Source organism: Rhineura floridana, chromosome 6 (assembly GCF_030035675.1).
Source record: "Rhineura floridana isolate rRhiFlo1 chromosome 6, rRhiFlo1.hap2, whole genome shotgun sequence".
Lineage (NCBI taxonomy): Eukaryota > Metazoa > Chordata > Lepidosauria > Squamata > Rhineuridae > Rhineura > Rhineura floridana.
The window spans coordinates 142,540,855-142,552,736 of NC_084485.1; the positions used below are offsets into that span (position 1 = coordinate 142,540,855).

Below are 11,882 nucleotides of genomic sequence, written 5' to 3' on the forward strand. Positions count from 1 at the left end.
CTCAGTGCAGGGTAAAAGCCTGCCACAAACACACACATTGGCACACACAAGCATCATAGACTGTTGACAATCTCTGCTAATATCTATACAAATGTACATAACATGCATCACCTGAACTCACATGATCTAGAGTTACCTTAGATCTTGCAAGATTTGCAAATGAGAAGCAATATGGTTTTATATTAGTTCTGATTGTCTATTGGGCTATCATAGGTTATATGTTTTTTTCATTTTCTATGGCAAAAACTCCAACTTCAGTGGAATTTATGTGATGTGTTCTAATCATTTGAATTTGGCTAATGAATGCTTTATTCTTTCATCAGAACTTTAGCAGTAGTACTAAAATATTAATAAAAAAGAAAAGGGAAAGAAAAAATACTTTACATACATCATTCAGCTGTATTGCTAATTATAGATATAGATATAAAAGATAAACAGTATTTTGTCAAAAGTATTTTTGTCTCCATTTTATACTTCATCCTTGGTTTTCCAAGCTTGGCATGGAATGCTTCTCATACAGAATTAATTTGAAATGCTGCATATTTATTATCATCATCATCATATTCAAAATAAAAAATATATGTACTGCCTTCAAGTTGATTCCAACTTATGGTGACCCTATGAATAAGGTTTTCATGAGGCTGAGAGGCAGTGACTGGCCCAAGGTCACCCAGTGAGCTTCATGGCTATGTGGGGATTTGAACCCTAGTCTCATTTTGTTCTCACAACAACCCTGTGAGATAGTAGGTTAGACTGGCCCAGGCAGGGTTATTCAGTGAGCAAAAATGATGCCAATAGGATCTCTTTTAATTGTGCTATCGACCTGCTTACTTCCACTCTGACTGGGGGATCTTGCAGCATGGGGAAGAGATGGGGGCACATCACAGCTGAAGTTCACCCATATAGGAGCATTATCTCTTGTTTATTACAGAGATGCCTGTTGCAGGTTTTGCTGCTGAGAGCAGCAGTCAGTTAGTGCGGCCACTTGAGTCACAGCTTGTTGATCCTGAGGAGGCAAAACTAGAAAGTGAGGTTCAGAAAGGAGGCCCTGTGCATGAGGAGGAGGAGGGCATGAAGCAGTGCCAGTTGCCCACAGCCACATCTGCAGAACAGCAAGTACCATGGTTTGGCTTTGAGAAAGCTTGTACATTTGTGAGCCAGAGTGGGGAAAATGTTGTTGTACGATGCAATTACTGCCTTCCAAGGATCAAAAATCTGAGATCAGCTGTTTCCTCCTCATCCAATGTGATGAAACATTTTGAGGTAAGCCTTTGTCATGCTGGTCCTCAAAGAGTGTCCATTGTCTATTTATGTTTAAATTGTGAAGTTCCTCTTCCGTTTTTTCTTGGATTCATGGTTTGTTCTTCTTCCTCAGAGGGCACACCCTGAGAAGCTGAGAGCAATTGAAGAAGCAATAAAGGCAAGAAGACGTGGCCTTCCTGAACCAATGCATGACACCCCTCCTCCCAAAATGCTGAAGCAGCAGCAGACAACCCTTGAGAGGTGGGGCAGGGAGCCTGTCACTCAGAGCAATCTCGACAGGAGAATCATTGATTTCATTGTAGAGGAGACATTACCACTTCAGACTGTGGACAAACCATCATTCATTAATCTGGTTCGCGTTGGACTCCCCAAAGATCTCACCATCATATGTGCCAAGACTCTGAGAGACAGAATTGAGAAGAGAGCATGCCACATGAGAGAAACTCTTGCAAACTGAATGGGTGCTGTGGCATATATAGCAACCACTGCAGATTGTTGGGCCAATGGCAAGAAGAGTTACTTTGGGGTAACAGCCCACTGGATCAACCCAACTACCATGAAACGTGAGGTCGGGGCCTTGGCTTGTAAGCGTCTGAAGGGGCGCCACACATACAATGTCCTTTCAAAAGCACTGCATGATGTACATGTGCAGTACAGGATCCACAACAAAGTTATGTGCACTACTACAGACAATGGCTCCAACTTTGTGAAAGCGTTCAGAGTTTTCATGGCCAAAGAACCAGTGGAAGCTGCAGGCACCAGTGATGATGATGGTGATAACCAGGAGGAGGAGGAGGCTGAGGTGGAGTTTGTGCCTATCTGTGAGATCCTGGACACAGGACCTGAGGCAGAGGAAGAAGCTGCAGACTCAGGAGAGGATTTTGTTTTACCACCACACCAGAGATGTGCTAGCCACACCCTCAACCTTGTGGCAATACAAGACACAGAGGCCATGCTTTCTGACTCCTCCAAAAGTAGTCTTCTTGGTCCTTTCAAGAAACAGTTTCGTTCCTTGATGGGAAAGTGCAGCAAGTTGTGGTCCAAGCAGAACCAGTCAGCACAGATTGCTGAGTATATCCATGCGCAATGTGGTGTGTATCTGAAGGTACCGAATAAGACCAGGTGGAATTCCACCTTTGATGCGTTGAAGCAACTACATGAGCTCCTGTCAACTGTGCCACTAAAAATGCACGCCATAATGGACCGCTGCTCCTTGTCCAGGATCACAGCTGCCGAGATTGAAGTGGTACAGGAATACACAGAGATTATGGAGCCACTAGCCCAGTCCCTAGATATCCTGCAATGGGAGAACGGCATGTTCATGGGGTATTTGCTACCAACACTCTGCAATCTGGACCGCAAGTTAGAAGGACTGGAAAACAAACCTGAGAGGTACACATACTGTTTTCAGCTGCTGAGAGGTGTGCGCGAAGCCCTAAGAAAGCGGTTTGCAGCTATCTGGGAGGACAAGAGGCTTCTTCTGGCAGCCTGCCTACACCCTCGCTTCAAACTAGATTGGCTGGAATCGTGTCAGGCCACCACCCATACCAACAAGTAAGAACATTAGGGAAGCCCTTTGGGTGGATTACTCCAAGGGAAATGTTGTCTCAAGGGAGGCATCAGAGGGCTTAAGGTGGTAGGCAGGGGCTGGTCCTTTTCTTCCTGGGGCTCCTCATCACAACCTTGGGTTGCTGCAGGTAATCCTTAAGGGTCTGCTGTGCTGCCCCATGAGTGTGGTGACTTGGTCACCTTCCTACCTTCCATGTCATCATCCACAGGCTCAGGCTGGACCCTGAACCAGGGGACATGACAAGCATCAGGAAATGAAGAGCAGATGATGGTTTCCTAACATATATGTGTTAACATATCCTCTCTCTTTCTTAGATACACAATGGAAGCCTTGTTGAAAGCTGAAATAAAGATGGGTGTACTTAATGAGGACAGTGATCAGTCTTCAGATAAAGACCAGGAAGGAGATGACTTAGAAGATGACTTCTTTAACTTTCTGCCCCAGGGCAAGAAGTCAGCAGTGGACACTGCTGAGGAGGAACTGGTGAGGTACCTGAGGTCTCCCAGCAGGAAAGTGTCATCGCTCTATGGCTTTCCACGTGTGCTGCAGTGTTTTTTGCAGCACAACACAGGCATGCCTTCAAGCGCCGCAGTAGAACGCCTGTTCAGTACTGGTGGCAACGTAATGACTGTAAAAAGACATTCCTTGTCTGACATGCTCTTTGAGCATCTTGTTCTTTTGAGACATAACTGAAACATATTATAAAAGCATTTCAAGTGTAAAATTTGATTTCAGGAGTTGGGGTATCTTCATTGCTTGGGGGGATGTGAGATTCTGTTATGCCATTATGTTAATCTTATGGATAATTTTTTTTATTCTACTACCCCCTGTGTGTGTGTGTTTATTTTTAATATTGTTTTAGGCTTCTTAGATGTGCAGCAGCCAAGGCCAGCACCTTGTAGGAGTTTTTTTAAAAAAGTAACCGAAATGTAATTGTAGTGATTACTTTTGAGAAAAAGTAATCAGTTACTTTCAGAGCAATTGTAATTGTAACGGTAATTACTACTTTTTGGGCCAAGTAATTGTAACTGTAATTTATTACTTTTTAAAAGTAATCTTCCAAGCTCTGGTCATGACCTTCCTGAGTAGATACCATAAAGCATGGGGCAGTCCCCCCTACTTTTTGTCACTGTTCCCAACCAACGTAAGCCTCCCTCTAATGTTTCAATCAGCAACAAACTGATTCAAGCTTGCCACCCCACCAAAAACTGTTCAGAAAAGCTCTCTTAAGTCTGAGAGGGTCAAAAGTTAAAGACAATACAATGATGTTTTTTCTTCCTCTAAATACTGAGTGGTATTTAATTGTAATTCATTATATTTTTTTTAGTAATGAGTGGGTAATTCCTTTACATTTTGATTGTAATAGAACTAGGAGTAATTTTACTACTTTTGTGGAGTAATTGTAATGTTTCCAGAATTACTTTTGGGCATTACTTTGGGGGGGGAGCAGGGGAAGTCTTCTGCTCCTCTGATTTGTGGATGAAAATCAATCATGTGCCTCAAACTGGGCTTCTGTGCAGTGTCGCTCTTTCCTCATGCTCTGTGGATGGGTAGGAGGCGACGAGGCAGAGAGTGAGACGAGCTGGAGTGGATAAAACAATTATTTTAAAAAATGGATAGTGGTAGTGAAGAATGGAGTGGAGGGGAAAAGGATCCGGAGGTCAAGAACATGGATAAAGGAGAAGCAGGCAGCAGCAGAATGGAGATAAAGAACTGTGGAGGTGAAAGATGACAACACGCGTGCGTGCGTGCGTGTGTGTGTGTGTGTGAGAGAGAGAGAGAGAGAGAGAGAGAGAGAATACTGTGTTTGCACTTGGCAAACAAAGTGGCCTCCACCACCCTCTCTGGCTACTGTGCTGCATTTGCAGTATTTTAACTTTTTTGCATCTCAGGGGAAAATGTTTGCTTGAGTGAGTGTCCCTTAGTTGGTGGCAGGGCAGGGTCTGGGAGGTGGTTAAGTGAGATTATGATGGCTGGCTGAGGGGGGGGTTGCACTTGGTTTGACATGTAAAGATCTGAGTAGTGGCCTTTGCCTCCCTCCCCACCACCCTTACCAGAGGAGAGACCACCATTGCTATCTTATGGATAAAAATATTCTACTACCTCTGTATATGTTTATTTTTAATTTTTTTTAGGCTACTTAGATGTGCAGCAGCCAAGGCCAGCACCTTGTAGGCTTTTTTTAAGTAACTGAAATGTAATTGTAGTGATTACTTTGGAGGAAAAGTAATCAGTTACTTTCAGAACAGCTGTAATTGTAACGTTAATTACTACTTTTTGGGCCCATGGAACTGTAACTGTATTTTTTTACTTTTTAAAAGTAATTGTCCAAGCTCTGCTCCTTTATGGGTTAAAGGTCAGACTATCAAGAGTGTAATAGTTATTTAATTAGCTAATGTGCCCCTTCCATTCATAAGGCTGAAGGCTGTGGATATACCAGTCACCTACAGCAAAACCTGTGGATATACCAGTCACCTACAGTTTCCACTGGCCACACCTGGAGGGGAACAGATTGATCTGCCAATCAGTTGCAAAATCTGACTGAAGTTGAATTTTTTTTAAAAAAATGCACTTGAGCTGATCCTACCATGTTTTATATAAAATGGGGCAGAGTTTGAAGCCTTGTGCCCTCGTTTTCAGAACAGAGAGATGAACAAACACTGGAACCCGCGCAACAGTAAGTGTGTCTTTACCCTAAGAGGAGTACTACTGGACTGCACCAAACCACCATTTTAACTCAGCATCCTGTTTCAGCTGTGTTACTGTAGCCAGCCAGATATCTCCAAGAAACCCACAAGGAGAGTGTTAAAGTAGCAGCCTGTACTGCCTTTGAACATTAAGTTTCCGGTTAGCTCTCATGGTTCTTAGGTTGATGAATCTCACTGGTTTTTCTAAGAAGCTGGACACTGACTGCTCAGGCTTTGGGTCACATTTGTTATCTGGATTAACAAAAATCACTCCACCAGTCATATGGAAGTTCACCAAGAGTTCACCTCCCAGCAGGGTGATTCATTGAGCCCCTGGTGGATTGGCATATATGATGAATTGCATTCAGCTTGGCAAGTCATAAGTAGGAAGTGGGAGAAATGTGTGTACCAAAAACTGTGCATATTAGAAAAAAGTGCACACACAAATGTGTTTAATCATGAAAATAACATCAAAAAAGCTATTGTATGAAAGGAAATTGCTTGCAGAAATGTGGTTTGGCAAAAATTGTGTACAAAACTGTGTTATGTATACAAAATCATACAAATGTTCATACAGACTTCTTAATTTACAAACTGAAGCAGAAATGGGGTGAATAGAATTTAAGATTAGAAAACAGAGAGAAACTGAAATGGACAGATAATGCATGCTGTTGATACACAGCTGTATTTCTTCATAACATCTGGGTCAGGAGAGGCTGAGCAGCGTCTGGAATGATGTCTGGATGCAGTTGTGGAATGGATGAGAGTGAATAAACTGAGCTTGATCCCTGGGAAGATGGAGGCTGTCAGCTCTACACTGCATCAGCAGTGTCAGGGGGGGCTAGAAATTCCTGGGTGGTTGGCAGGGAAGCAAAGTCCTTAGCCAGCAGTCGGGTTGTAAATCTGCCAGGCCTATCCAAAGCGTACTTGCCGAGTCAGAAGTCCCAAAGCGAGGTCAGTGGAGGTCCGGGATCAATTGCCAAGGAGGTCAGTCAAAGAGATGCTGCAGGGAAACTAGGTCTACACAAAGCCACGCCTGATGTTGCAGTCAGCAACAAGCTGCAGCCAAGGTGTGCCTTATAAAGAGCAGGATGGACAGAAGGTGTGAGCCCTCAGCGTTTGGGCCTTAAGGAGACAGGCCTGCCTCTCTTCTGCCTGACCCTCTGCTGTCTACGTTCTGCAGGTGAGGGGGGAGTATCCTGTTCACTGTCTGTGTCTGGCTGCAGGGCCTCTGCTGTCCCTGGGGTGCTCTGCAGCTGAGGGGCAGAAGGAGCTGGATTCTCAGGAGGCTCGTCCGTGTCTCCTGCTGCTCCTGGGTCTGCTGCTGTTACTCCCGAGTCGTCCTCATCTGAGGAGTCCTCTGATGGGGCCATGACAGAGGCACTGTGGGTGGGTGGTTCCAGTGTCCAGGAGGTTCGCCATTTCCCTGTTCTGGATAGGGTTGCTCTCCCTCTGAAATAATAGGTGTATAATTTAGGGGTGCTCCTGGATCCATCTTTGTCACTTGAGGCTGAGGTAGCCTTGGTAGCTAGGAGTGCCTTTTACCAGCTATGGCTGGTGTGCTAACTACATATTCTTGGACACGATAGCCTGCCTGCCGTGATTCACGCATTTGTAACCTCAGGACTCGATTATTGCAATGCACTCTTGTTGTTGTTATGTGCCTTCAAGTCGATTTTGACTTATGGCGACCCTATGAATCAGCGACCTCCAAGAGTATCTGTCATGAACCACCCTGTTCAGATCTTGCAAGTTCAGGTCTATGGCTTCCTTTATGGAATCAATCCATCTCTTGTTTGGACTTCCTCTTTTTCTGTTCCCTTCTGTTTTTCCCAGCATTATTGTCTTTTCTAGTGAATCATGTCTTCTCATTATGTGTCCAAAGTATGATAACCTCAGTTTCATCATTTTAGCTTCTAGTGATAGTTCTCATTTATTTGTCTTTTTCGCAGTCCAAGGTATGCACAAAGCTCTCCTCCAACACCACATTTCGAATGAATCCTCATTGTCAACTTTAAAGTTACATAAATCTTCTGTTGTCATTACCTTAGTCTTCTTGATGTTCAGCTGTAGTCCTGCTTTTGTGCTTTCCTCTTTAACTTTCATCAGCATTGGTTTTAAATCACTACTGGTTTCTGCTAGTAGTATGGTGTCTGCATATCTCAAATTATTGATATTTCTCCCTCCAATTTTCACACCTCCATCTTGGTCCAATTCTGCTTTCCATGTGATATGTTCTGCATATAGATTAAACAAATAGGGTGATAAAATACACCTGTCTCACACCCTTTCTGACTGGGAACCAATCGGTTTCTCCATATTCTGTCCTAACAGTAGCCTCTTGTTCAGAGTATAGTTTCAGCAGCAGGAAAATCAGATGCCGTGGCACCCCCATTTCTTTTAACACATTCCATAGTTTTTCATGATCTACACAGTCAAAGCTTTCCTGTAATCTGTAAAGCACAGGGTGATTTTCTTCTGAAATTCCTTGGTCTGTTCCATTATGCAACATATGTTTGAGATACGATCTCTGGTGCCTCTTCCCTTTCTAAATCCAGCTTGGACATCTGGCATTTCTCGCTCCATAGGGTCCATAGGGTTTTCGTGGTAAGAGGTATTCAAAGGTGGTTTACCATTGCCTTCCTCTGAGTTTGGATGCATCTTAGTCTGGTGTCTCAGCTTTGACCATTCCATCTTGGGTGTCCCTGCTAGGAGTCTAGCCTCTTGGTCTAGACTCCTGACGGCATTGCTCTCAGCTTCTTCAACACTCTCAAACACACACAACCCACCGCATTAAGGTGTTTATCCTAAAGGGGGCAATGCACTCTATGTGGGCCTAATCTTGTATCTTGTCTGGAAGCTGCAGTTGGTGCGAAATGCTATGGCTAGACTGTTGATGGAAGCAGATTACCACCAGCACATTCCAGTGCTTAGAAGCTTGCACTGGCTTCCCATATGTTATGGGCCAGGTTCAAGGTTCTTGTATTAATTTACAACACCCTTAACAACTTGGGTCCAGGATATCTTAAGGACCTCCTGATCCCTTATATCCCAGCCCCATTACTAAGATCTTTGGAGAAGTCTCTGTTGGTGGTCTCCCATGGTTCACATGCATCATGCATGGCTCATAATGACCAGAAGCCTTGCTTTCAGTGTAGTGGGCCCAAGCCTGTGGAACTCCCTCCCAACTGAAATAAGACAGGCATCCTCCTTGCTGAACTTCTGGTGCATGACTAAGACTTTCTTGCTCAAGCATGCATCTCACAGTGGTGTTTGGATGATTTCTGTGTTTACATATGATTTGTTTTTATGTACACCACTTAGAAATGCAAATGATTAAGTGGTATATAAATGTTTTAAATAAAATAAAATAAATAGATATGTCCTTCCATAATCATAAGTTGCATGGGTCTGGTGTAGTTCATGTCTGCAATGCAAATCTACATGCATTTAATGCTTGGACATGCATTTGGTGGGGAGGCCCAGCTTCTCTAACAGGTAATTTCTCAGAATCCTTTTCAATTAAAACACCCTGGGCTCCTTGAGGGAAACCATGCTTGTTAAACCAGTTCACAACTGGTTTGTGTTTGTAGTTTAGATGTAGCCTTAATGTCATTGCTTGCTCTAGGAAACCAAGCAAAAGGTCACTGAAGAGTACAAAATGTGAGCCTAATCTTAATGCCTTTGTTTTTCCTGTTGTTTCAACATCACCTTGCTCGCACATCTAGTTCCAACAGGTGATATAAGTGAACACTAGTTTTTTTTCCCTTTTCCTTCCTTCCTGGTGAATTCTATTCTAAAATACTCTGAGTTCTGTTATCCAACAGCACCAGATAATCTGAGTAAAAATCCCATTCGTGCAGACCAATTATATTATGCAAACTAATATAATTTGTGCTATAAACTGTGGAATGAACCTTCCTGGTGGGGAGGGGGTGGAAGGGGACACTTTGAAGAATGGGCTTTTGAGAGGGAACCTGAGACAGATGATGGCTTTCTTCCCCTCTGCTGATGTTTGGCATTATAATCATTGCTGTCTCCTCCAAACAAGAGATGAGACGGCCCTGGAATGAGACTAGAGATGGGGAGCACAGAGTTCCAGAGTGGGAAAGGAGAGCTAGGTGGATTGGATGATCCATCACAGAGAAGGTTCTCAGGAATGGACAGAGAATTTGTGGAAGTGACTGCCACCACAATGCCTCAGCATCTCACCCTAATATGGGAAGAATGGAGCTCTGGAAGAGCTACTGCCTTATTCTAACCATGTTTTGTTATAGGTGGCATTAGAAGAGGGATTGGAGATTGTCAGGAAAGGCTCATTTGCAAATGATCTAAAGTCAGGGTGCAGTATTGTTAACACAGCAGAGTAGATTTCCTCTTTATGGAAGATCAAACACAGAAACAGAAATAAAGAGGGAGCTTCCCAGACATGGTGCCTGCCAGCTGTTTTGGACTACTGTCACCCCAACTACTCTGGCCAAAGGGTCAGACAGTTGTAGTCCAAAACATCTAGATCAGCCTTTTTCAACCAGTGTGCCTCCAGATGTTGTTGGACCACAACTCCCATCAGCCTCAGCCAGCATTGCCAATGGTCAGGAAAGATGGGAGTTGTGGACCAACAACATCTGGAGGCACACTGGTTCGGAAAGGCTGATCTAGATGATGCCAGGTTGGGGAAAGCTGTATTAGAAGTTATAAATAAAGCTTGGTTGGCTTTATTCAAAGGACCATTTGGAGCAGGGATAGCCATTGGCCATGCTGGCTGGTGCTGATGGGAGTTGGGAGTCCAACAAAATCTGGAGGGTATCACATAGGTTACTACCCTTTAATTGGAGTATAGGAAAAGGAAATAAAGATCAATCACACAGTCATTTGTTTCATGAGTCATAAAATGCATAACAATTGTCTTTTGATCCATTGGTCACAAAGTGTATAAAAACACTTGTTCACCTGGGTGACCTTGCAACAGTATGTTTAGACCTAGCAATTACAATTCTAAATTCAGGATTCCTAGATTCTTAACAATTCTCTACCACTGACCTGAAGCCAGTTGCTGATTATCTCAGACTAAAGTCTTGCTGGCAGCCAGTCAACTTTATATTGCAATATGATAGGCTATAACACAGATCTATTTACATGTCCTTTTCTTTTCCCCTTCTAATGCCACTGTTGGATGTCTCAGGTCAGTAGATCCTTGCATGCAGAAATAGGCGATATAAATTCATGTGTGTATGCAAGCACCCCTGCACAAACCACCCACTAAAAAAGGTGGTTGGTACTGGGTTAGGGAGTCCTGAATGAAGAAGCCCCCTTCCCCTGCTGGCCCCCTTTCTGAGAACATCTGAGAAACTGACACTGCTGTACAGAGGCATCTGGATGTGGTGAGGTACTTGTTGATGTATGAGTATGAATAATCCTGCCTTAAAGTAGTGGGTTTCATTCTATGTCTTTCTGGTTGCTTTCAGCCCTTTGATTTCATGAATTTGGGTACAATTCTCTAAATGTTACTGTTGTAAGCCATGAATGATGACCACTCCAGCAAATTGCCCACAAGGTCAGTTATTTGAAAGCAAAAAGAGACAGGAAAGAGAGCCCTTATCGTCCTGCAATTAACAACTTTTGGCCCTTGCTCGTGTAACCAAATCTGAAGTTGCAGCAATTTACAGTAATACCTCGCATTAACGTACTCAATGGGACCAGAGCGAGTACATAAACCGAAAATGTCCTTAAAGTGAAGCACTACCTTTTAAAACCTTTTCCCCCTCTCCTTCAGGCCGAGCCTCAAAGCCCAGCGCTAAAGCCTCTGCTGCTCCGCTGCCACGCCTCCCAGCCCATCGCAAGCGCCTCCCAGCTGATTTGCGCTGGCGCGATCGCGTCTATTTCCACTCCTGCGCTCTAAAGCCTCTACTGCTACGCTGCTGCGCCTCCCTGCTGATTTGCGGTGGCGCGATCCCGTCTATTTCCACCCCCATGTGCTAAAGCCTCTGCTGCTGCGCTGCCGCGCCTCCCAGCCCATGGCGATCGCGCCTCCCAGCTGATTTGCGGTGGCCATCGCCTCTATTTCCACCCCCACCCGCTAAAGCCTCTGCTGCTGCGCAGCGTTTCTGGAGAAATACAGGCATATGGAGCATGTACCTTATAGTGAGGCAACGTTAAGTGAAGCGACGTTAAGCGGGGTATGCCTGTATAGCATTGCAATCTCCGATTAAGGAACTGTATCAAGAAGCTTCAACTTCGTTATACTGAAGATGCCATTGGCACACAAGGAAGTCAGCAAAGTTTGTTGTGACTAATGCTGCTGTTGGGTTATTAGGAGGTGATCCCACAGAACTGAGTGAAGCTGAAACTTCTGAGCAAATAGA

The 11,882-nt window shown here is 44.1% G+C and overlaps 1 protein-coding gene across 1 annotated transcript; it reads left to right on the plus strand.

Annotated features, from left to right (window-relative positions):
- Nucleotides 1-2,265: 2,265 nt before the first annotated feature.
- LOC133386889 (uncharacterized) lies at nucleotides 2,266-11,419 on the plus strand. The gene is made up of 3 exons (XM_061630659.1): nucleotides 2,266-2,817; nucleotides 3,148-3,373; nucleotides 11,294-11,419. Exons 1-3 carry the CDS (start codon nucleotides 2,279-2,281, stop codon nucleotides 11,417-11,419), a joined length of 891 nt encoding a protein of 296 aa, XP_061486643.1. The 5' UTR covers nucleotides 2,266-2,278.
- Nucleotides 11,420-11,882: the final 463 nt, after the last annotated feature.